Raw genomic sequence first — 27,444 nt, forward strand, 5'->3', positions numbered from 1 at the left:
AGCCTGCAGAGTCTAACAGAGGTAGGTTAGCATTGCGGCTAATTGTTAAAATCATTCTGACCCAAATCTTACACGGCATGTGCGACTGTTAGCCCCCTGCGGTAGAAAGAGGCCAGGCTCTTCGGTTGTGTGTACTGGCTGTTTTATGGCAGATAATTCAGTTTGTTTTGGAAGTGATTTGAAGACATTCAAGTGTTGTGCTTGATAATTTAGAGCCAAATGCTTCTTCTGAAGTTTTGTGACGTAAACAAACTGATTGGAGAACTTGTAGGACACTAGCATAGCTGTCAGTGTGATCATCAATAGCATTAACACAAACGAGACCTAAAACAAATGGAGTTTTAGCTAAAAAAATAAATACTCTAGACTTTGATCATGTCAAATTTTTTCCCAGACACTGTAATAGTTATAGAAAGCAGGATATGACCTCATTCTATAGTAAAGAGCCCCTAAGAGGACATGATGTTGATGGAAAAATATTAGATGGGAGGAGAAATAATATTTCAACGTTTTTGCGTTTTCTTGTATCACATTTCTAAGAAACATAAAGCAAAATATAGTTTTTTTAAACATAATTTTTCATGTCCCTCAATCCTATAAGGCTTCTGTTTTAATAGATAATTCAAAACAAAGAATAAATAATACGTTCAAAGGGAATGAAATTAAGTACAATCTTAAAATATTCAATTAAATGTAAAAAATCAGATCTACAAACAATTAAACTTGCCCTTACCAAATGCCAGAACATTCCTATCATAAACTGCAGCCTAAACTTTAATCTTGATGTTAATGCTAACATAAATTATATGTTGATAAGACCCCAAATCCCAGTCATAGCCCTAAAATTGGTTAATAGAGATGTTTTTTCCAAATATGATGTCAAACACACTGTTTTTGGGATCATTGATTAGGGTTGGAGCCAAACTCTGCACCGCACTGGCCCTCCAGGCCAAGATTTGAATAACCCTGTTCTACTTGGAAAAATCTCATTAAGGTAGGGTTACAGTCCAGTGAAGATTTTCAGAAGTTAAAAGGTGTAAATTTGTCACTTATGGTTCTGGCGAGGGGAAAGGATACTGCTGAAGCAAGAACTGCTGGAACTTGTCTGGGGCCAAGAAGATTGGGTGCGTCAGCATGAAGTCATCCAGGAGTATTTCTGCAAGGAGACAGAGAGATGAACACAACCTTATTAGTGACATCACAACTGAGCAAGATGCTCATGTTTGTCTGAAAGTGTTGGGTTGCAGCGACTGACACGAGGAGGACTGTATAATTCTGGAAAATGATGTCTTCTGTGAAGACTCAACTGTACTTGTGAACACTCGCTCTGTGAGTATGTGTGCAGAGAAAAGAAATTGAACTTGACAGCACCAGCTTTCACCTCTGCTAGCTCATCTCAAGGACAGTGGGTTTGTGGGTTGAAGAAATCACGATGCTTTCTGGCCCACTGACACTCCCAAAGGCTGCTGTGATGTACTGTACACACATCTGTCTGTACAATATAGCAGCTGAAAGTAAAAACTAACAAACTAGCTCATATGAATGTCAACAAACAGTGAAAAAGGCATTACAAACATCCTTTGGAAAACTTGATCTGCAAAAAGGAACAGAAATGTGCGTAATATTTTTCGATCTGGGGCACATCTTGACAGTGAGGTTTTCAGGGACTATATTTTGACAGATGAGAGGACATGATGCTGATTATGTATCTGGGTTATATCAATGTGGAGCACATAAATCATTGATACTAAACTATTAAGATCATGATCGCTGAGAGGAATGAGAAATGAATTAGTCGCACAAAATGAACACGTCGGTTCAAAATGCTAAGGCTTTCACGTGTCATGCAAATCAAGCAAAGCATGTATGAACTAGAGCAAAACAGGGTTCAATTCTAAAAGCTGAACTAATCCATTTGCATTTCAGAGCAGTAGCTTGGACACAGAATAAATGTGTATCGTTGGTTCAGTCAGATAATGAATTTAATTAAGATGAACTCTCAGTTGAATTTCCTCAGTTGATTCATTCGTCTGAACAGCAAAGTTTCCCACAATCATGCTCTGCTTTGCATACTGATTTGCAAGCAACAACCGATCAATGATTGGTGCAGACGTGTTTGTTTTAATTCTTGATTTGGACTATCGAGAAATGATGCAAATGTCCTCCTGTCACTACGGGACACAAGGCGTTCTGCCGTGCAGTTTAGAAATGTAACATGTCCAAACCTGCACACTTCACATATCTGTGCATGTTTTTTTTTTGTGAAGTCACACCTCTTTTGAGAGTTACGGATGAGGCATCATGGAAGCGTGGGTAAAATAAGGTCACATGCACACCAGTCTATTATTGTATTATATCTGAAATAATATAAAATATCTAATATTTATATATTTCTAATAATATAAATAATTGTATCACTTGATATCATATACAGTATATGAATTTAAAGTATTTATATTATTACAGTAATTTAAATAATGATATATTCATACTTCTTAAACAGTAGCGTATTATTTTATTTTTTAAAATAAATGTTATATATATAATAGGGAACATATAGGCAAATTAATATTGATAAAATAATTAATTAATAATATAATGCATTCCATTACTTTTTATACATACATATGTATTTAAAATAAACATTTATGTTACATTTAAATAAATGCGTATGTGTGTAAACATACACACACACACACGCGCACACACACACACACATATATACATATATATATATATATATATATATATATATATATATATATATATATATATATATATGTGTGTGTGTGTGTGTGTGTGTGTGTGTGTGTGTGTTGTTTACCATGTATGGCAGACTTTAGAAGGACTTTAAAGGGTTCCAACTTCATACTTGTTGAATAAAATATATGCACGTTGGAGTCAGACTTCCACATCTTTGCAGCTGCAGATCTTTTGGGGTTGCTATGGCAACGCTGACTTTAGATGCTGCACAGTGAGTAAGGAGAAATAAAAAAGATGAGAGACCAAGAGCGAGACAAACAGACAAAATACAGCAGGAAGTACACAGCGAGACAGGGGCAAAAAAGATTCTAGGTAAAACCCACAAAAAAGCAAATGGAATGCAAAGCCAGAAACAGCAACACGCCGACCTACGAGTTAGTCAAGTTACTGTGAAAAACAGGACCAGAAAGACTGGAGGAGGAGTCGACGGGGTTAATTACCATCTCTGATAGCCACAGACCCTTGAAGGCACATGCTAGTAACCAAACAGAAAATACGCACCAGACAAGTTCTATTAAAGTTGATGAGGAAATGATGAGGTGTGAAATATATTCAAGCAACTTTACTTTTAGTGACTGTAGCGGGTGTGTGTGCTGACGGGAACACTTCTGGACACCCTCCGGTCAAATGTAAACATTCTTTTCTAGAGCAATGACCATCTCTCTTGATTAGCATTTGTCATGGCTGTTGAGATTAAATTAGAGTGTGAGTTTATAATTCTTTAAAAGAACTGCTGCAGCTGTAATTGAGTCTTGTGTTATGTGAGTGCGTGGGTCTGTTTGCCTCCCTCAGGCATATAATGCTTAGCAGAGAGCATCAAATCTGCTGTAAAGAGCCAAGTAAATTCCTGAATCACGTGAAGAATCACTGCAGGACGCACATTTAATGCATCCAGCTGTCCTTGGCTTTGACGCAACAGATACGAGCCAAATTTAAGATGAGTTTTATGCTAATAAAGTTTTAATACATCAAGGTAGAGCAAAGCAATAAAACAGAAAACAGAATTTGTGCTTTTGCACCTTGCAGAGGCAGGAACTATAAAAGCCTTTGAATTTATTTCTAGTAAATACAAATCTATAACTGCAACTTTATTTCTCATAAATGCAACTTTTTATCTTACAGTCGCTCAATTCTGACTTTATAGCTTACAGATGCAACTTTATTTTTTCTTAATTGCGTCTTTATATCTTATAGTTGCGGTTATATGTCTCAGTTGTGACTATATGTTGCAACTTATTTTCTTTTGTGACTTGATATCTCTAAATTTCAACTTTATATCTTACAACTGCAACTTTATTTCTTATAATTGCAACTTTAGATCAGTTTCAGTTGTGACTTTATATCTTACAACTGCTACTTTAACTGTGCCTTTATAGCTCATAACTGTAGCTTTTATCTCAAAATGTGTTAATTTCTTATTTTAAATGTGATCTTCTGTCTCTTTGACCTTGTTTTAGGTGAAAACAGGCTTTCATAAGAAACTATCTATGTGGATTTACTGTGTAAAAGTTTGATACCTACCCTTGGTGGTAAAATAGTCAGTGTTGGTGTTTAGCTTGGAAATATAAATCGGCATGAAGATGAGGCACAGAAGACACAAATATGACACCTTTCCGCCTTGCATGCTTTTTTCTCCATTTAATCCCTTATTTCTCTGACGGCCCCCACATTCTCCAGCCTCCTTTCATGCATTTTCCTCTCTCGACTCACTAGTTTACATTATGAAGTGTAGCAAATCTCCAGCCCACATAGGCACAAAGCACCTCTCTTTAAATGACAAGAGTGGGAATAGAGCTAAATCCAACACCCACCCTGATACCCACATGCACACACCACACACAAGCAAATGCACACACACACACACAATCACAGTCAAATATAGAAACTGCACATGTATTCTCTACACCAGCACATGCTCTCGCATTGTGAGACTGAAATGCAAGAGGGAGTTCAGACAGACACCCATCACACATCGTTCAGAAGTGAAAATCACTCCCTTTCTTTTATTCTTGAGGTCAAGAGAAGCCCTTGCCAACTGAAAACACCATAACCTCACTGCCTTGAGACGATGGAAGGAAACGGGGAGTGTGCAGCTGAAGGCCGTCTGGAAGAATTTCAGTTGCAACAAAAATGACCTTCATGAGACTAAACTAGGATCAAACTCATTTCTCAACACATAAGGCTGAGCTTTTATTCTCCTTTGTCCATATAGCTATATATATATATATTAGTCAGATCACTTCTTTCAACAGGTAATGCATGTTGTATGTCTTTGTTTATATGTTTTATATTTTATGAGTTTCATATGATTAAATGTTTATGTCTATGCTTATATATGTTAAAATATGAAGCACCATGGTCCTGTGAGGCTCAACGTTTCGCTCAATTGTATGTCTCCCCATATAGTGGACTGAAAATAAAGCTCACTTGAACATAACAGGATCCATGCATTTACATACTTTTTAAACTTTTTAAAAAGAGTTTAAGATGAATTACAAACTGGCCAACCCATGCCTTACAAATTTTGAACTCCTTCAGGTCTTTCGAAAATACAAAGTAGCATCATTTGTCAATATATATATATATATATATATATATATATATATATAAATGTTTTTTTAGACACTGGGACCTTCAGGTTCGGGGTCATGGGGGTTCATGACACACTCAATAAACGGCTGTCAGTAAAAAGCGCTGAGAGTCCCAGCTGCACGGATGTGGTCAGTGTAGATGGTAATCAGCTGGAGATCTCAGATTGGGATTTCAGGAGAGCGTAATGGAGAGGACCACGGTGGCGTTGCATAAACCATGACAGACATTCCGTTACCATGGAGGCCTTATCACATCTGAACCCCCCACTACCCACGCATGCTCTCCTTTTTCTTCCTCACGCCGTCTTTTCTTCATCTCTCCCTCCCTCACGTTGGTGCCTTTTGGCACCGTGTGTGTTCATTCGTGTGTGCTTTGAAGGTCTCTGCTCATTCTCTGAGGCTCTATGCACTTGTTCTTCATATCTGCTTTATCTCGGCCCCCATGCACAAAATCCATCCACTCTGGGAGGCATTTCACCCTTCAACTCCCATCTTTTCTTTGGATCGTAACACAAAACACCATCATTCACATGCAAATCTCCTCTGGCGGGCCGCCAACTATAAGGAAATACACAAACGCCACTGGAGGACCGCCGTTTTTCCTGAAACAGTCCTTTGAAATGAATGCTCGTGGTGAAACTTCCCATACAGTTTGGAAAGAAGAAAGCAGGTGCAAATGAAAATACATGTGCTATGCAAGACAAAAGCAAGAAAGAGTCCACGTCAAGCCACCAGTCTAGCACAACACGTGATTAACACGTGACTCCAAAAAAACACACACACACAAAAAAAAAACACACACCTTACGGCCTGTAAACTAAAACAGAGCTTGCTGAATTTAGAAGAGCACCACTTTTTTTAGACCTTTTTTTGGTCTAACCCAATTCAGACTGGCCCCAGGAAAGGTTGTTCATAGATTTTTAAAGTCTGCTCTCTGGCCAGACGCGAGAAATGATTTGAAACCTTCACAACTGATATTGCACAAGATGAAAGAGAGAGATGTAGTTCTAATAGCTGGACAACATCAGTCCAAGATGTGCCCACACGAAAGCACGACACAACAGAACCCAGCAAGACTACCAGTGAACACCCATGCAAAACAAATCCAAACCCACAGCAGAGGTAATGGATTCATTTAGCACCCTTTTGTTTGCTAACCATTTGCACAACCTTCGAACCTAGCTCTCAAATTGTGTGATAACGCTGGAGGCAGATGGCTGATGCTGCTATTACTCGAGGCCTTGTGCAAATTTTCTTGCTGCATTTATTGAAATTGAATGCGTGCATTTTTCTCACATGATTTCTTCAAAGAAATTGCACACATCTCTTAAGACTCTTATGTATGTGTACCATTCAAAAATGCAGGGTAAGTATGTCTTTTTAGATAAATTAAGAAACATTTCTTAAACAGCAAACCAACATATGAGAAAGATTTCGGAAGAATCATGTGACACTGAAGACTAGAGTCATGATGTTACAAAATAAGCACTGATATCACAGGAATAAATCACATTTTATAATATTTCCAAACAGAAAACAGTTCTTTTAAATTGTAATATTATTTATTATTATTATTTTGAGCAAATAAATATGGCCATAGTAAGACTCCTTTCAAAGCTAAAAAAAACCCTCAATAATCCTAAACTTTTTTCCAGCAATGTATATTTATAAATTATGCTGGTAAAAAAAAAAAAAAAAAGATATTATTGGTTAATATTATGTTCCCCTATCCATCCATGTCGCATTTTCAGTGACAACAATAATTATAAAACAAAATAAAATTATAATATTAATAATAATAATGTGCACTGATGAATCATAAACAATAAAACCATTTAGTAAGAAAGAGAATTGGGTAAAATATCATGTCATTTTTAAAAATGTATCACACACCTCAATGCCATATATACAGTAAATATGCTGAAGCCAGCCTGTGTTTGTACAACATAAACTTTATTTAAAAAAAGTCACTTTCTGCCTCCCATTGCTCTTTTTCCTGCAGGCGAAGAGAGATCACACACCCAGCCTATCGTCACAGCGAGAATACTTCAAAATAACATCTTACACATGTTTGATTAAGATCATCATCAAAGCTAAAAGCTCCTCTATGGCTCTGTTTCCAAACGCTCCTGTATATAATCATCGTCCTCCTCCACTAGAGTGAAAGAACTTCATCACCATTATAGTATGCAGTGATTGGTATGTCTCCTCCCTACGCTCTTCGTTTTCTGCATTACGATTTACGCCTGTGATCTAAAAGCATGAGATGCTGTTCGAAGAGTCTTGGGAAGCTGTTTGGATTGGAAGGAGGCTTTCCATGTGCGCCTGCTTCTTGGTGGGACTGATCACTGTGTGCTAATCACATCCTTCTCTCTAGCAAGCAGGAGGCTGTTTTCAGGCTGTTATTAGGGCTGTCGGTCAAGCCACTGATCCGGGAGCTCGAGGCCATCTGTGTGTGCGTGTGCACGTGTGTGTTTGACTGTGCAAACTGCGTGGTGAAAAAGAGCAACCTCTGCTGTCACTTCAAAGGGGCGTCACGTGGCGCATTTGCTATGGTTTGATTTAGCCTTTGACTCGCACTGACTGCAATGCTGTTTTTGTAATGCAGAATGAAAAGAGCAGGGAAAGAGAGTGAGAGAGAGAGAGAGAGAGAGGGGGAGCGCTTCAGAAGTGCGGCCTTATAATCGCTTTCAAATATTGTGTCTATGTAGCCAGTAACATCAGGGTATGAATTCTGGGGGTTTGCAAAGAGAATATAATGCTTAAAACAAGACATGACCTACCAAAAGAAGATCAAAACAAGAAGCTTATTGGTTATTTGTGCTTCGTCAGGGTTCTCAAACGTCTGTAACCACAAATGCATGATTGCAAGTTAATATAAGTATGAATTTTCATCTTGCAGTAAATACACCCTCGCAACACGAAAAGGCGTTCATCTGATGAGGTAACCATAGCAACAGTAGACCGAGACCTCATAACATGCCCTAAAAGTTATTGCATAATTCTAATACTTGCTTTCCACTTATGCCTCTGTTCCCTCCTTCCATTTATCTCATCTTCCTACACCTCCACCTCCTCCGAGGGCGCCAGTTGCCATGTGAACAGGTGCTGAGACTGAGAGGGAAAAATATGTTTCTCCACCAAATTCTGAGGCAGCACTACTGTGCAAAGCTCAGAGAAAAATGTTTTATCAAGAACGGTGGATTCTAAATCTATTTAATGCAACACTGTAAAATAGTGATTAAAACGTTAAATGAACTATAAGATTTTCAGAACTTTCATCATCATCCAATTGAAATTTAAGTTGGATGTTCATCTATTATTTCAGAATGTTCATAAAACATTGAAATGTAATGTTTCTGTAATATTTATAAAATAATAACATAGAATATTCCCCTAATGCTTGCATAGCCAATATATATATATATATATATATATATATATATATATATATATATATATATATATATATATATATATATATATTTTTTACTAAAAAGCTGGACATTTTGAAAGTTTACAGAACATTCAGAAATAATGTTTTCGTGACTTAATGGGATCGTTAACAAAACGTTCTTAAAACAGTTTGTGGTAGCAACAACAAGGTCATGGTTTTGCGTTAACTGATCAAATGTGTACACTTTGCATGCAACAAACAGCATTTTATATAAAAGCATCTGTCAATTGCATAAATGGAATGATTATGTTATGCTTATTAGATAATATAGCATTGCTGTCTTGGAATCAACTGTGAGCTCCATTTGCTCAGTGAGTGTTGAGTTGTAGCAAATGTTGCCTATGCAGGAACAGTGCAAACGAGTCACATTTATCACAAAATACAACAAGCACTTGAAAATGCCCTACTGTGTATATACTACCACCCCCTCCACAAATCACATCAAATCTGCAGCATTAACATCAAAATAAACATACTTAAAAAGCACAGTCGGGGTAGACGGCACAGCTTCTCTTCAGCGGAGAGCTGCCCAGGTGCATGGATAAGCACAAAACGAGTGGGCTAACCATTAAGTATCAAGATGAAGGGGGTGGGGGCGAGAGGGTGATACCGCAAAACAAAAGAGCGATATCTCACTTTTCCGTAGGATGTTATGTAAAGCCCTGCAAAGGGAGGCCAGTGTGTGGGCAGTCATTCCACTCTAATCTCTCACTCTTTTCAATAAAAAAAAATGCCAGCGTTCCTCCTACACGAATACACGTTTTCTGATTGCACACCTCTCTCTCTCCCTCCATGCATTTATTTCTTTCTCCACACTTGCTGATTCTTTAAAACACCCTCAGGATAGTTTCGGCCCACAGGAAAGCAGCACGTGGAGAGTGGGGTGGTCCTTACACAACCAGGCCTCAGTCCAGAGACTACCTACATCTCTTTTTGCCTTAATTTGCTTATGATGAAAAGGCAAATCAGCTATAATAATTCCAGAAGAAATCTGGTTTGGACCAGCTGCAAATGGCATCATTGTGGAACCACAGGACAATGACGTCATGAAAATGCTGATTGACACCACGAGAACGCACACAGTCCCAAACCTTCACTGCCAACGACCTTGAGATGTGAAAGGCTTTTAAGAGTATGGCTCGAACAAAGATCGAGTTTTCATTCATTATGAAAAAAAAAATTAATACAGAATGACGATTGGCTTCATTCGTGATATTCACACATGCATCATTCTGCCTGTGAATGTTCAGTGAAGCTGCAGCAATGCTACCTGAGTGAATTCACAGCACAAAAATCAGTGTTGAAGTCCAATTACAGAATGTTGGTTCTTTTTAAATTAAAATTAAATTAAAATTAAATTTATGCATTTAGCAGACGCTTTTATCCAAAGCGACTTACAGTGCATTCAGGCTATCAATTTTTACATATCATGTGTTCCCGGGGAATCGAATCCCCAACCTTGCGCTTGCTTGCTTGCTAGCGCAGTGCTCTACCAGTTTAGCTACAGGAACACAATTTTTAATTTACACAATTTTTTTTTATTTTTAGTGAATCAAACTTTCACTGCACTGTGCATCAGGACTGATATGCAAGTTGCCCTGAACGAATGATTCATCTGAGTCGAATATTTTTAGTGCATCATAAACACAGCGCAAACTGTGCAGTCTGATTCCCAAACTTATTACTCTGTTGAACCGGTTCTTTTAGTCAAATGCATATCAAACTAACTGTGAAAGTTAAATCATGCAACAATGTGATTTACATTGTGATAAGTATTTTATTAAAAAAGATATGTGACCGTGGAACAAAAAACCATTCGAGTCAATTCCTAAAACAGATTTCTGAATAAATAAGCTTTCCACTGATGTATGGTTTGTTATGATCTGACAATATTTGGATGAGATACAACTATTTGAAAATCTGAGGATGCAAAAAAATCTAAATATGGAACGCCTTTAAACTTGTCCAGATGAAGTTCTTAGCAGTGCATATAACTAATCAAAAATTACGTTTTAATATACTGACAGTAGGAAATTTACAAAATATCTTCATGGAACTTTACTTAATATCCTAATGATTTTTGGCATAAAAGAAAAAACTATAATTTTGACCCATACTATGTATTTTTGGCTATTGTCATAATAGATAGATAGATAGATAGATAGATAGATAGATAGATAGATAGATAGATAGATAGATAGATAGATAGATAGATAGATAGATAGATAGATAGATAGATAGATAGATAGATAGATAGATAGATAGATAGATATAGAATTTGTAAAACAATATTCAATATAATTTGAAATAGTCATCAATGTAAAAACAGATGCTATTTGCAGCCAAATAGTGTAGTTACAGCATCTGCCAGCAGGGGCTGACATGATAACATTCCAAACCTTTCAATAAACAAAACCTTTATCACAATAGAACATTTTTATTGACAGTAAAAAAAGCTTTAAAGCATGACGGTATGAGCCACACCCCTCGGCACATAAAAGTGGAGGAAAAATTCCTAAAATTGTCAACTAACACCACTAACGAATCACAGCCATTACACTGCTCTTGCCCTGCCCACTGGAACTTTGTTCTGACACGCCAGCCGACAGAACTACTGATGCCTCTGGCTCACAACTGGAAGGGCTAAAGGTAAACAAAGTTATGTAATGATCGACTTGCTAATCTCGGTTCAATGAGCCCTACCAAATCACTCCATTACACACTAGCAGTCATTACACACACTCATGAGGTGTCCGTGCACATTCCTGAGATAAAGCTGTTTTTTTAGAAGTTCTGTCTTGGAAGAGCACTAAATAGCACAATACAATATCCAGGATATACAGGTAATAAAAGTATATACACTCTAAAAACAATAAATAAATCAAGGTTCTTAATTGGCATTGATGGTTCCATGAAGAACCTTTGACATCTATGGAACCATTCTATTGCACAAAATGCTCTTTATAGTGACTCATTCAGTCAACAGCTGGCCTGTTTGTCTTAACACTGATAGATTGACTGTGCATCAGAACTGATATGCAAGCAGTGTCTTATTTCAGTGCGTTACCTCTTGACCCTGGATCAGTGGACTTCCCTCGGACAACAACACTAGATGAGACAAACTGCAAGCCCAATGTTGGCTAATCCAGAATTAGTGGCACTTTTTAACGTTTTCCCGGGCTTGGATAACAATTGCTGAGAAAATGTCAGCCTTATCTAGAGGCAAGGCATCCCCCTTCACAAGTAAAACAGGTTGAGAATGAGGCCAAATGTCTCTGTCTGTGACATGAAATTGAAATCTCTCTGATCTGTTCTAGATATAGAGCAGATGTTTGAGATAAATTGCTTAAAATCACCTCCAAAGGAAGAAGAGAGACATGAGCTGTCAAGTGTACAAAATGAATGACAGTTTAGGTCGAGACATCAGTTTATCAAGGGCTCACATAACATGTGTTTAGAAAAAAAATTAAACATGTTGAGTGAACTTTTGGCCTCAAAAGTTTAATATTTCAAGCCACATTTACAAATTAAGGAAAGTCCATTTTGATGCAAAAATCCAACATGTCCTTAAAAAGCCTCTGTGTTTTTAGCTTTTGATTTATTACACATACAGTTTACCTCAACTCAGCTTGATGTGCACAAAACCTTTCCTCACCTTTCAACTATTCACACAGGTTGAACAGTCATCATCATTTACCTTGTCCAAAAAAAAACGGGACATTTTTCCAGAAACTGCATATCCTAAAAACGCATTGAACCATGCAAATGGTCCGTCTGGTCATTGATTTTACATCAAGCATAATTCTCTCTTTATGCACTGGCATACTGTCGAAACCCCTCCAGTTTCCATGGTTACTTCACAAAAACAGTCTAATGCACATATGCAATGTGAACTGCTGCACTATGGCGGCAAAGCATCACTGACAATGAATGTGTGGGAGAGCCATTCTTCATAGCACAAAAGTCCTGGCTCTTACAGGAACAGGTAACATGTATGCACTTGTTAAAGACACCCCATTCCCATCACTACACATCACAGTTTGTCATTTCCCTGTAAAACATCCTTTGTCTGAGTCTACAATAGAAATCCCCTCATTTGTTACAGGAATTGATTGGTTCGTGGTGTTTTCTGCATACAGGTGCTCAGTGCTGTATGTGGGTGGTAATGGCTCAACGGTTCATGAAACATCCATAACAACAATTTGAGGAAAGACAGAAAGGAAAGCACCTGAAACATTTAACATTTTCTTTCGCTTTCCCATAGCCAAGGAATTACCTAAGCACCACCCTGTTTGAGGATTTTCCTCATGCAGTCAGTTCCTCATTTAGTGATTGAATAATGTGAAAACATTTTGTTTTATGACAGTATTTGAGACTTTTTGGTGTGACCTTTTAAGTGTTGTCAGTTCTCAATTAAACTTAAGTTTTACGACAAGTTTTGACTGCCTTTCTTGAATACAGTGGAATACTGTCAGTGTCATGCCACATTTCGGTAAAATAAAGAGAGTATTAAATGCACATATATATTAAATAATCATGGCTAAAACAATAATTATTTTCCTCAGTTTAAATTTTTTTATATATCTTTGTTTAACCGAATTACTATATGTCATGGCATAAAAAAAAATAACTTTATGGATGTAAAGATTATGCCTAATATTTGGTGTGAAATTCAAATTGTGTTACAAATACTGTCTTTATGAACTAATTATTTTCATAATAGCAGTGACTAACATCTGTAACCATAGGGGTAGTGACTAAAGTAAATTACAGAAGTGCTACTGCATTATATGATGTAAGAGACTAGTTGTCAAGATTCCGTAGATTCCTGAAAATCCAGCTGTGAGGCCAGAAAATCTAAGGGATTCAGTTTGGTTATTCTTGCAACATTAAAGTCTGGTTCCATTCTGGTTCGACGACACACCCACTTTTCACAATTTAATCAATTACAATTTAAATAAAATTAACGCCCTGCCATTTTTTCTTGTTGAACATAATAATTTACTCCAAAATACACCACATTCCCAAAGTAAAATGTTTTTTTGTCTTCTTTCATATTGATTATATGAAGTTAAATTGTTAATGCGTCATCTTAAAAACATTTTGTGGCATGACACAAATAAACTACTACATGAAACAAAACGACTAACAAATTAAAAATCTAGTATAAAAGTAAGCTAATGGTTAAAGTCATTTGCAGACATGGCATTATCATGATCTGGCGATACATTTTCATTCAAACCAAACAGCTATTCAAGATTGAAACTGTTTATGTCACTTTCTTTATAAACACAGGAACACATCTTACGAAAAATGTATTTATTCCACTGATCTATGTATGATCTCTAATATAGATCAGTGATTCAATCACATAAGAGTCATACAATAAACTCTACGTCTCCTTTAAATATTCATAAACAAATATGGCGCTGATACTAAACATTAACACGTTTACAAACGTTTGAAATAGTTTCGGTCCACTTTAATCCAACTTCAGTCTGGATTACATAATATCAACACTGATTATTAACCTGCTATTGACATTTTATGCAGTAGGCTAGCAATTAATGTCTGCGCTACATTCATCAAATTTCTTCTAAATATATAAAAAGGAAGTGAATTCAAAGAGCACGGTAATAGCGGTTATCGCCAAAATTAGCGATCTGTTGATAATCGTGAAAAGGAATTGCGGAAACGATTATTATTGTAACCCACTACTACAACTATGCGCCGTTAACGGTCACCATAGCAACACAGTGGAACGATGCTAGTAACGTTACAACATTCTAAAACGAACGCGATGATCTTCAAAGACCCGCCAAGAACGTCTGTCAGTGGAGCGTGAGCGTGGGAAACGGACTCGTCTCACCTGTGCAGTTGGCGAAGCGCTTTCCTGCCACACTATCCAGCAGCGCGAGCGTTAGATTGTCCGGCGTGTCCGCGGGCAGCGGGGTCCAGCTCGTGTCCAGACTCGCCTCGGAGCTCTGCTCATCACTGGACAGCGACGGACTCCTGATGTCCGCAGTGGCGGAGGGCCAGCACGGCGCTTCCTCGGTCTCCGGGCTGAACACCTCCCTCGCCGGGCCGCTCTCGGGAGAAGTCTCCCTGAAGAACGGCACCACACGGGACAGGCTGGCCCGCCGCCTGGACGCCCCGGTGCCGGTGGCCTTCTCCCCAAATCCACCCGCCCGAGTGAGTGCATTGGTTTGCTTCTTTAAGAATTTTTCAAGAGGCTTCATTCCAGCCGGCATTTTGATGACAGAAATCGCAAGAAGGCCCTGGATTGCTCCTAATTAATACTCAATAATGAACAGTGATGACGACCGTATGGACCTGAGCGTCTACATCATAGCTGGATGATGATGGATCCCAACTCGGATTGGAAAAATGCCTGAAGAAATGATTCTCCGTAGTGTTAAGGTGTCAAGAATAAAACACGGCCATGTTCAGTGTTCACGTTACACAAGTGGATGCTGATCGAGTCCTTACTACGCTAAGAAAAAAAAATGATCCAAACGTATCCCAGGGACACCCGTCCTCCACTGCAGTCCTTCAGCTCGAGAAGAAGAAGGCTTATATGCGAGCTACCATTGCCACTGTCAACGAAGCCTTGATCGATGAGTTAATTAGACGAATAATCAGACAAAAAAAAAAGATTAAAAGAGCAGCAGGTGTATCTTAAAAATGCATATACATATATAAACCAGTCTCTGCCAAGATGCCGAACCATATAAATGAATCGTCTACCGAAGGAAACAGGCTCCTGTCGCAGACGAGACGCGCGACGCGATGCTGATGAGGATTTCGTGTCTGTAGATCCCTGACCGCTTCAGTGGTATCCGTAGTTATTTTTCTCTCACGGTACCGAGTGTCTCTGCGCCACGAGTCCGCACAAATACTGAGCTCTCTCTCTCTCTCTCTCTCTCTCTCTCTCTCTCTCTCTCTCTCTCTCTCTCTCTCTCTCTCTGTGCACCCGCCTTCTCTGCAGCTGAGTGCCTGTGTTATTGGTGGTGTCAAGAGATATTGCTCAATTGCTTTGAATCGCAGCAATTGCAGTCACAAGCTCATATACTAACAAGAGCCCACATGTGCGCCAAAGGCTCAGCATTAGAATAAGCATTTCCATTTGTTTTAATCATCCAGGTCAAAATGGGACTTTTATAGGCCTATCGAAATATTGAAGAATTATCCTGCTATTCACTTTATTGCTGGCAATCGTTATCGCTCAACAATACCATGTTTCTACCACTATATTTGTCCTATGTGTCTCAAGCTTAGATATCATTTTACAATATTTATATGCAACAGTTTAAATTAGTAAAAAGCAACTACTTACCCCTAAAGTGTTTAAATTAATATTTAGAACAAAGAATGCCCACTTTACCTGCTGAACCTAAACTATTAAGTAAACAATTATGGCATAAACAATTAAGTAAACTATTATGACATGAACTATTATGGCATTTAAAATATGGGTATTGTTTTGGCATCTCTGGTTCGATGAAGAACTGTTTTAATACCATTGCACAAAATGTTCTTTATAGTGGGAAAAAGTAATTTTGGTAATTTAATTGATCTTCACACACAGATTATATATATAAATATATATACTGTATACATATATATATATTTCTGTATATATATATATATATATATATATATATATATATGTGTGTGTGTGTGTGTGTATTTATGTATGTATGTATGTATGTATGTATGTATATATATATATATATATATATATATATATATATATACACATACGTGTGTGTGTGTGTGTGTGTGTGTGTGTGTGTGTGTGTGTGTGTGTGTGTAATTAAAAGGTTCTTTTGGGAATGCAAAACAGTTCTTCTATGGTCAACCCCCCCTAAAAACACAATTTTGGGCCTTTATTTTTAAAAGTTTATAGTATATTTTGTAAGAAATGACAAAGAACTTTTTGTGCATTTGCATTACCTCTATATTTTAGAAATAGTGGAAATAAAAACAATACAAATAATACGTAGAATTTAAAAAAAGCAGCATATTAGTAGAAAAGCAACATATTTTAGTCCTTATGTCTATCTTTTAAAACATAAAATAAACAAATTTTTAAAGCATAAAAATTCATTAAGGAACCACCTGAGACTAAAGTTCTGTATCAATTACAGTTGGCATGTGCCTTGCTGTCCTTTAGGTCTACAGTTCGCCAGCTGTATGGTTTCAAATTGCGCAGCTGGAAAGCACAAAGAGGAGTTATCTCCTCCACAACTACTTCATGAACACGAGCACTGCATTTAATCAAAGGCACTTATTAGGAGACACGCTCAGGCACCGTCAGACCTCAGGCCTGGTCAAGGTACAAGTGGTTTATGAGCCAGTAGGGTAAGCAACTTCATTATCAGTATTAAGTTACATTTAGGAGGCCTGCGTGGTTGTCTTGTTCAAATGTCTGTCAGGAAACAGTATCCCAAGACACCTATGAGTTGTAAATATGGGATCCAGTTAACACACTATGCTGGCACTTAATTGAATACAGAATAGTGGGAACAGAACAGAATCTTCTTAATAGATTAACTATTATATATATATATATATATATATATATATATATATATATATATATATATATATATATATATATATATATATTTATATATATATATATATATATTTATATGTGAGTTAAATGTGGTTTATAAAACACAATAAACTATTGTTGTACATAACCCGTATGGCCTGGCTTTCTGTAATAAAACTCAAAAACAAAAAAAAGTATGGCATAAAACTAAATCTTTTGTTGCTTATCTTGTACAGCAGTTATCTCGGGATAGTATTAACTCTTGTGCGCTCCTCATTTGGGAGTCACACTCATGGTCTTCGCCATCAAAAGTGAATGGATCCCGGAAATTTAACCTGTTCAATAATAAGTTTTTTTTGTATTTTGAGAGAATTTTATGGTAATAATCAATATTTATGCAATAACTGTGATACATTTTCCCCATTGAAAACAGTACAAAATATTTATTTCTCTAATTAAAAAAAAAGTTCAAACAATGCTTTATCTTTGATTAAAAAATAGAGACTAGGCCTTTAACATAATTTTTTAAAAGTCAGATTAGCACCTCCTGGTGAGAGCAAAGAAAGAAAAACCTGTAATTTCATGGTGTAACCATTAGATGCCTATATAGGAATCTATGGAGAGGCTTTTGAATTGCCTAGTCATTCTAATACATCATATTTTACTTTTATTAGGTTGTGGATTTAAATCATGGACTGCGTGACATCACCATTAGTTTCCGAAGAGCGTTTTTGAAGCCAAAGGAGGGTGGAGGCGGCAGTCGCCATCCTGGTAGTGTTACCGACATCGAAAATGGCCAAAAAGGCGGGAGCTCGTTGGTGAAACCACACCCAACTAGCTCGACGACGGTGACAGCAACAGCAATCCACCTGTCAATCAAGTGTAGTTTTAGTCACTTCCTTGTTGAGCCCCTCACACTGCGATTCTGGAAAATACACGGGTAATGTGTCCCAGCAATTGTTTCCGGGTCACTAGATTTTGCACTTTCACACTGACGTTGATTACCCGAAATATGTGCGAGCGTTCACACACAACCCGTAAAGGTCCCGTAATGACACGTGACTCAATTCGAACAGCTGAGTCTTTACTCATTTTCAAAAAAAACATCTAAAGACTCATCTTTTTTTGCCAGCACTTAACCAACTAATACTAGTAATTACCTTTTCTTTTCTTGTTTCTCATATTCTTAAAAAAAAAAGAAAAAAACCCTGGCTACATGTTCTGTACTAGACTAACTGTACTAGACTTGTCATGGCACTTGAATACTGTTGTTGTTCTCTTGTTGATCTGATTGCTTCTATTTTTCTCATTTGTAAGTCGCTTTCGATAAAAGCGTCTGCTAAATGATTAAATGTAAATGTGACATCAGGGTGTGCCGTGTAATGTACGAGTCGAAAACGCTAGGCATGCTAACTTTCACTTAAACTGGCGAATGATCTCAGCTTCAGTGTGGAAAGTGAGGAACTACCTGATCTCTGCTTCATTATAGTTTGCACATATTTGTTTTGTCGCGAACGTTGATCTGCCCTCAAAGCACCCACTAAAAGAGTCGTGTGATAACATGCGTCATCACTACGATACACCATTTACGGCATTAGTCCTGGCTTTTGTTCACACAGCGCTCGTTCCGGGACTGGACACTGCAATGTTACTAGGTCCCCGACCCGGGATCAGTGCCGGAATCAATCCCGGAACATGTTTGTGTTCACACAGAAGGTGACCGGGCAATGTTCCAGCAATTTTCTGGGTCCGACGTGCAGTGTGAAAGGGGCTTTGGTTTCAAGAGAGGGAGCGGAAGGTTGCCGCTTGATTTAAATATATATTTAGGCATTCTCGAAGACTTTTTGCAAGTTTTTTTGTTGTTTTAAATGTTGATTTGAAGCGTCAGTTTTTGAATTTTTGTTACTACATTAAAACATGAATACAGAAAGCATTTTGTTATACAAAACATAAAAATCTATATGGGCCTGATCTGATTTTAACCTCTTATTTCAGTTTTCTGTCTCATTTTGGTTATATGGTTATAGCCATACCAGTTCATTTGAGTGTGTATAGTTGTGTGTGTGTGTGTGTGTGTGTGTGTGTGTGTGTGTGTGTGTGTGTGTGAGTGAATGTGTCTGTTTTGCACTCTTGATGTTTTAGAGTGTAACGCCTTCTTTGCTGTCCACTTTTTTTTAACTAAATTGTTGTTGAATTATTGGTTTTATTTTACATAGTTGCTGTGTTACAGGCACACCAGTTCATAGGGGTGTGTGTGTGTGTGTATAAGTGTGTTTGTCCGCACATGTGTTGATTTTGCACTCTAGATGTTTTAGAGTTCCACCCCTTCATTGCTATGCAATTTTTTTTTCTGCATCATTGGGGAATTTTTTTTTTTTTTTTTTTTTTGCCATTTCCCATTAATTTTCTATGGTTGGTCATTTTTGACTGAAACCATGAGTGTGATTTTCTTATGAGCACTTAGCTTTTTCGAATCATACCCTCAATTTTTTAGTTCACATGCCAAGTGCCATAAAAGTCACCAAGTTTCATACCATTACGATGAAGCTACGATTTAAATATTAAATATTCAAAATGTAAAAAAAATTAATAAAAAAAAACACACAAGGGTTAAAGGAATAGGTCACCCACAGATTAAATTTTGCTGAACATTTACTCAACCTCAGGCCATCCAAGATGTATGAGTTTGATTTGGATCAGATTTGGAGAAATTCAGCATTACATCACTTGTACACCAATGGATCCTCTGCAGTGAATGGGTGCCGTCAGAATGAGAGTCCAAACAGTGGATCACAATAACCCACATGACTCCAGCCCATTAATTAATGTCTTGTGAATCTAAAAGCTGTGTGTTTGTAAGAAAATCCATCCAGAATCCGTTGTTGAGCAAGTGATGTAATGCTAAATTTCTCCATCTCATCTACATCTTGGCAGGATTTAAAATGAGCAAATTTTCATAGTTAAATTTTTTGGTGAACTATTCTTTAAAAACATATATCTGCATTTGGTCGACTGTTTAATTTTCAACTGTGTGATGAACCCACCCAGCTGTGGTTAGATCTTCTTCCACACATCATATGTGATGACTGTGCACTGCAAAAACCTCAGAATGAGTATTTCTGCCGTCTGTGACATTACACTGACTGCACGTGCTGAAGTTAGGCAGTGTGAAATGCACTTTAGCTACATCCTATATGACCCTGTTGAATATGAGACATGTGTGACTTCACTCAGCCTGTCTGCAAGTTCAAAACAGCAGGCCATAAAAAAAGACTCCTGGTATAAATTTAGCTCTGTGTAAGTATAGGTCCTCATTGTCACCATGGAAATGAGAGCGAAACCATTCTGCAGAGAAGTGGAAATCACAAATCGGGTGAACCATGCAGTCATCCACTAGTCAAAAAACTAACATAATAAACACACTCATTCTCTCCAAATTTATGCACTTATCTGTTCTAGTACATCTCCCGGTTAGTGGCTTCCCCCTGTTTATCTCACCACATGTCATCTCTCCCATTATCCCACCTCTAACTCTGAGGTTTCTGTGGCCTTTTGTACAAGGAAGTACACAGCATTAGGCCCGCTGTCAGATGTGGACGTGTGTGTGTTTGTGTGTGTGTGTCAAAAGAAGGACCTGGTCAAGTGTTTGTCATGCCGTTTAGTCACATCAACTTCTCTGAAGATGACTGACATAATGCTAACATGCATAGTCTGACTTCATCACAAGAACCCCCACAACAACATTAGGCTGGCCATCCAAGTGCTGCAAATGACTATATCATGTTTTCTGTGCTCTCAACAGGAGAATTTAGGGGGTAATGAACCCTTAAATAAATTAACTCTGAGGCCAGATGAGGTCCTGCAACTGGGAATGACATGAATGAATGACAGAATTAGGAATGCACAGACACAGAAAATACTTATGTCACGAACGATAACTGATTATGATATATATATATGTGTGTGTGTGTGTGGGGGGGGGGTGTTTTACGTATGTTTTACATTTCATATAAGTAACAGACTGAAGCTTAAGTACAGTATGCAATTCTTATGATTAAAAAATACATTTTTATTTTGTTATATACAAATGTTTCTGAAGAAAATAGTATTGCAATCTATAGTTATATAATATTTTATTTATATTATATAGTTATATTGTAGTTATATAATTCTTCAAAATGTCATGTTTGTTTAATTTAATGTTACTTGCTGTCTTTGTAATTGTGAAATTTTCACAAATTTTCATTGTACATATATATATAAACATAGGTTTTTATGCTTACATCTGAGCATAATGTAAAAAATGTTAACCTGGCATAGAAAAGTGTTTACTGTTTTTGACTTGGGTGAAATTATCTTAATATTATCTGCTTCCAATATCAGCTTTATCATATTTATGTTCATAACTTTAAAAATGATGCAATTGGCCCAAGTAGCATTAGATATTGTGTATCTCTACTCATAAAACCTTTTGTGTCTTTACATTTGTGCTAGTTTCCACCTAGAAATCCAACAGAAACAAAGCAGCATTTCCACAAAAGCAAACAAAGTCATTACCATGGTAATTCCACAAGCATATTTGTCTTCATAATGAACATGACTCTCTAATATATTTGCCTGGCAGTGAAGCCCACCAATCCTTGTGGATGCATCAACCCACCCACACCCACACACACACACACACACACACACACAGACGCAGATGATGGATGACCTCAGCAGCCTAACGCACTTGCCCTGGAGTGAGGAGAACAGAGCTCACATCTGGGATGACTCATTAAATACATCCCCCACCCCTCCACGCTGTCACAACGCCATCCTAATGCCATGTGTTATCGTACACAATGCAAACACACAAGCACTAGTGCACAAGCTCACGATGTTGTCATTCTGCACTGTGAAAAAGAGCCTGTACAGACAAACACAACAAAACTTAATGTCCTTAGTCAGAATACAGAGACACTCAGCTTTGTATTTTCACAATAAACAATAGATCAATCATGTCCAACATTCACACACATTAGAGTAGACTGGGAACCCCTTCAAATCCAGACAGAAGCCTCTCACACACTCACTCTTTTATACACACACATGCACAAACAGCAGCTCAGATGAATGCTTTACCTCTCTAGAGTGCAGGATCAGTCGTGTGTGTGGGCTGTTTATGCTGTAAGAAGATTATCTTTAACTCATTAAACAGAACCACTTTTAAACACTATCATACAGAAGCCCCCCTTCTCAACCCTGATGCCCATACACATCCAAAAACATCACAAGGAGGAAAGCCGTTTGTCTTACGTCAATGCAGCCGCCCTATTGTCGGTCTGGCAGATTCAGATGGTAATGTGACCCCTGCAGAACGTGCAGAAGAACCAGCGCGAGAGTAATTTGCAAGAAAACTGCATGTGTGTGTTTATCATGATGTATGTTTGATTCAATAAAAAGCATCCCCTCACAATAGTCAGTTGCTCAAGAATCAGACTCTGTGTTTATCACGCTGCATGTGTTTGATTAATAGAAAGGGCTCATAAAAATGACTCACTCGTGTATCAGACTTTACTATAATCGCACTATATGATTTTTGATGCAGGAAACACTTTTGAGTATTTTAATGTTTCGTCCACATTGGTGGACCATTCCATGTACATAAACCGTTACTAATTAAATATGAAAAATAACCTAGTTTTAATATAAAAGGAGACAGAAAAGACTAGGAAGTAAGAGAGAGACTCATTTTTTTCTTATTCTACAATTGCGGAACACTACCGCAGATTACAGACACGCTCTCTTGCATTCACCTAGGGATGCATGCAGGTTAAAGCAATTTCCTTGACTGTGATATCACACCTTCGTGCCGCTCTCAGCTGTGAAGAGAATGTGAGAAAAATACATCATGAAAGTGAGGAAAAGAAAACAGAGAGAAAATCAATCAAAAGAAATGACAGCTTCTATGGGTCTCAGACATCTGAGTCACTTTGTGTGAGTGAGCATCTTTACTTGAGCTTGACACACAACACACACACTTCTCATTATACAAACACATCATTTGTCTCAATGCATGGGTGCTTCCAAACAGCTCCCATGAATCATGCGAAAGTTTAATGACACCCACATAAACACACAGCCCTGGCCCATGCAGGGGGATGGGGACCCAAAATGACATCACCCTGAGAGACAGTGGGCTTTGTTTGGTTACTGTCACTCCACAAAGACGCCAGAGGGGGAGGCCCCACCTCGCCCATGTGCATCTCTAATACATAACAAAGGATGAGAGAAAAGATACTGTTAAATATACAGAGACTGTCAACTTAAAGCATTAAAAATGCACTGGTGGAAAAAAGCTTTTAAAAGTGGTTTGCTAATTGTGCAGAATTCATGAGTTTTAAATATGTGTCAGATTTAGGGCTGTATAACTTTTAGGGCTTTTTTCTGGGTTCTTCAGCCTTTCTGAATCCAAAGCCACATTTGCTACATGCTACATTTATAAACAGAAATATGCATAAATCTTACAAAACTGCGCAAATCAGAACAAAAACAAAAAGGAACTGGATGTTGGTCAGAAAAAGAATGCAAATCTTTAAGCAAACGAGGCGCATCCTACACAGTGACATCTTGGAATGTGTTTGGGCTTGTGACTCTAAAAGAATCTGTGACGCGTGTCAGGTTTGTGCAGGTCATCTGCGGCCTGAAGCCAGAAGTCAGGTCACATTTCAGTGAACTCAGATGCAGCGTACAAACACATTCAGCCACGTGACCGGCATCCTTCATGTGCTGTGGGAAAGCATTGCTGCGAGTGTGTTTGTAAACACTGCATCAGTCGGACTGGAAATATATCAAGGCTTGCTGTTAAAAAATTCAGAACCTAATGCCCACATTTGGCTAGTCTGTGCAAGTCACTGCTATTCCAGAGAGACAGAATAAGAGAGATTCCATACATAACAGATGAAGAGAAATGAAGTCAGCTGGAGAAGAGCGAAGAGGGGTTGCTTTATGCATGGGGTTGCTGTCAGTGAAAGAGTGGGAATGGCTAGATAAAAAAAGAGGAGAGAGCTGAAAAAAACACTACTTTAATAGTATAAATCTTGATTTTTAGATTGTTTTAAAATGTGGCTTGTGCTAAGTGGTTGGTAAGGTGATATTTAGGGTGTTCTGTAGGTTGCTTACAGTAAAAAAAAAAGTCAACTGCAAAGTTGCTTCAATATTTTGGTCTCTAAATGGCTTTTCACATGACATTTAACCCTATCGTCATTCTAAATCCCGCTTTTAGCCCAGGGTAGATGGACGTTTCACACTTGTTATTTAAATGCAGGGTTATGAAGTTCTTGTTTAACCCTGCTTGGAAGAAGGACAAACTTGTACAGTGTGAAACAATGTTATGTAGCGCCACACTTAGCAACAGACACTCAATTGAGTGCCTCATATTCAGGTGCGCTGGACAGTCACGGAAATGCTGCGAGTTGAATAAACAGTAGTTTTCATGTTTAAGGGGGAAATAGTCCAATTGTGAAGAAGAGACTGTTTCTTTTATATGGAAGGCAGATTGGGCCAGAAGTCTTTAAATGGAACCTGTGAAATTTGATTGTCATCAAACTGTCTGTATTAATGGGGGAATTTGGTATGTGTTTCCTTTGTATGTGTGTGTAGACACGCACATACTGGCCCCGTTAAGGCATCAGTTTCCTCCACATTTCTTTAGTATGTGTAAAGATTTTAAACAATTTTACTGTGTTAAGATGACAAATGGAAACATGTCTCCCAGTACTTTTAAAAGCAGATTTACCTCTAGATTTATCCACATAATAATCCGTTCTTTATTTTTTTTGTAGCATTGCTTGACTGATATCAACTGACTTTTCCACCTGAGAAAGAACGTTGAACTAAACTACTAAAAAGGACATGACAAATCATAAGACTGACTTCATGGCTGATGCTTGCGTACATGTGTACCAGTATGACATCTTTCATGAATAAACATGGCGTCTGATGTGTATGTACCAATGTACCATCATGTCACGTGCAAATATAATCTCAGATACAGAAACTTCATTGGCTGCTGCGTATGTTGTTGCATTAACGCAGACAAACAGTGCATGCTGACATGGTCAGATTTAAATACTTTTGGCCCTACCAGCCTTCCATACGTTCTTACCTTTACAGTAAGAAAAGTCCATTCAGGTAAAAAAACTTGACTGTACAGTAAGCAAAATAATGAGTATGCGCAATGCTACAGCCTGTATGTAAGCAGGTCACATGCTGTGTTTATCCAATCAGTGACACTGACACTGCAAATATGCAAATAAGAACATTAGCCAGGGTTTCACAGTTTGAAATTTCAGATTATAAATACCCAAGACTAATTGTTAACCAATTAAAGCATGAATAGTGTGAAATGTGAAACAAAATAACCCGGGATTTAGTTTCATCCAGGGTTTCGAATGACCCAGGGTGAACTATTTCAAGTGTGAAAAGACTTTTTGTGTCGGGTCCCTCCTTCAATACAAATAGGATTTTCTAGCTTTTTTCTTAAATCATCTGCAGGGTAAAAATCATGCTAGAGCATTTGTCATCAACAAGCCACAAAGTTTGAGGTATACATTTTAGTATAGCTCGAGTCTAATACTAAAGTTCATCAGTTTAAAACAAATCCCCATTCATTAATATGACAAATAGTATTTAGTCTGCGTTTGCCTTAGCAAGTGTTATTATACATGAACCCTGGGAAGCGTAGGTTGTAATAAGAAATCTGGTCATATAAAACCCTCCACTTCCTGTTTCACCCTTTCAGCAGTGACACAGGACTGTTACTCACCAATTAACATTTGTAACATGAACCTGTAAGCAATGGTGCAGGTATGCTCTACCCAACGTGCTTCACAAAAGAGTGAATGCACTAGATTAAATACTTCTATAAGTAGGTCAGTGAGACTATGAGCAGTTTCCCTGTTCCTTATTATGTTGTGCATAATAATCATCATATTATGATGATTCAAGAGGCAGAAGAGGGTGTTTTTTGGTAGGCTGTAGTCGAGATGATGCATGCATCAGTCATTGTTTCCAGCAATAGGGGTCAATCTCAATTTGCAAGTGAGACTGGTTTGGTGAGGCAGCTTATGGTCTTAAGAAGCCGAGTCTGAAAACCGAAGCACTTAGAAGTGAGTTTCACACTCTGGTTAAGGCCATGGGTTACTCTGAACTGAGACTATTTATAGTCTTCTAGAAAACAGAGCTTTTCAAGTTGATAACTTCATGTACAGCACAAGTCAAAGGTTTGGACACACTTGCTCATTCTTTGTCACTATTTTGTTATGGTTTTACACAGCTTAGAATAATAGATCATCAAACCTATTAAATAACACAAACAGAATTTGGTGAATTTGGTAGTAAACAAAATATCTTGTAAAAATATATATTTTTTAAAGCTGTCTCATAGACTGCCAAGTAAATAAGTGTCAAGGTCCATAAAATGTACGAAAAGTTGTTGTCGCTTCATATAACCCAGATTGGACGTCTGATGGCAGATGGAGTATTCTGACGACAACTTTGCATTCCTCTCAAGCCTCCAGGGTTTCATTCAAAATATCTTAAATTGTGTTCTGAAGACGAACTGAGCTTTTAAGGGTTTGGACATGAGGGTAAGTTATTAATGACAAAATGTTCATTTTGGGGTGGCGTATCCCTTTAACTAAGTTAAGAAGCTAAATGATCCATTAAAATGTATTAAGTAAAATTTAAAAGTAAAGCAAAACATTAGCAATAATACGACTCTAAATAGTGACTATTTTAATGATTTCACAAAAGCATCATAAACGGTACATTGATATGGTAATATGTTATTATAGGCCAGGTAACAAATTCCACACTCAGTATATGAACCAGTCTCTCTGTCCATCAGCGGGTTAAAGACCCGTTTTAGATTAAAAGTACAGTATTTATTAATATTGTGAATTAACTCATAAACATTTATGTAAAATTAAATGTCAAAAAGCCCAATAATTAATCAATCAATCAAGCTGAATTATAACTGAAGAAAGTAAATATATAAAAATTCTGATTTAAAGGAAGGGAAAATCAGC

The 27,444-nt window shown here is 37.6% G+C and overlaps 1 protein-coding gene across 1 annotated transcript in view; it reads right to left on the minus strand.

Annotated features, from left to right (window-relative positions):
- Positions 1–15,738, minus strand: part of LOC113044397 (rap guanine nucleotide exchange factor-like 1) — a 33,380-nt gene extending 17,642 nt beyond the window's left edge. The window contains exons 1-2 of the mRNA XM_026204363.1: positions 14,681–15,738; positions 1,078–1,156 (exon numbers count right to left, since the gene is read on the minus strand). Of these exons, the coding sequence (XP_026060148.1) occupies positions 1,078–1,156; positions 14,681–15,062 (461 nt within the window). The 5' untranslated portion in view covers positions 15,063–15,738. The remainder of the gene's footprint in view (positions 1–1,077; positions 1,157–14,680) is intronic.
- Positions 15,739–27,444: the final 11,706 nt, after the last annotated feature.

This window comes from Carassius auratus, chromosome 3 (assembly GCF_003368295.1).
Source record: "Carassius auratus strain Wakin chromosome 3, ASM336829v1, whole genome shotgun sequence".
Taxonomy (NCBI): Eukaryota; Metazoa; Chordata; class Actinopteri; order Cypriniformes; family Cyprinidae; genus Carassius; species Carassius auratus.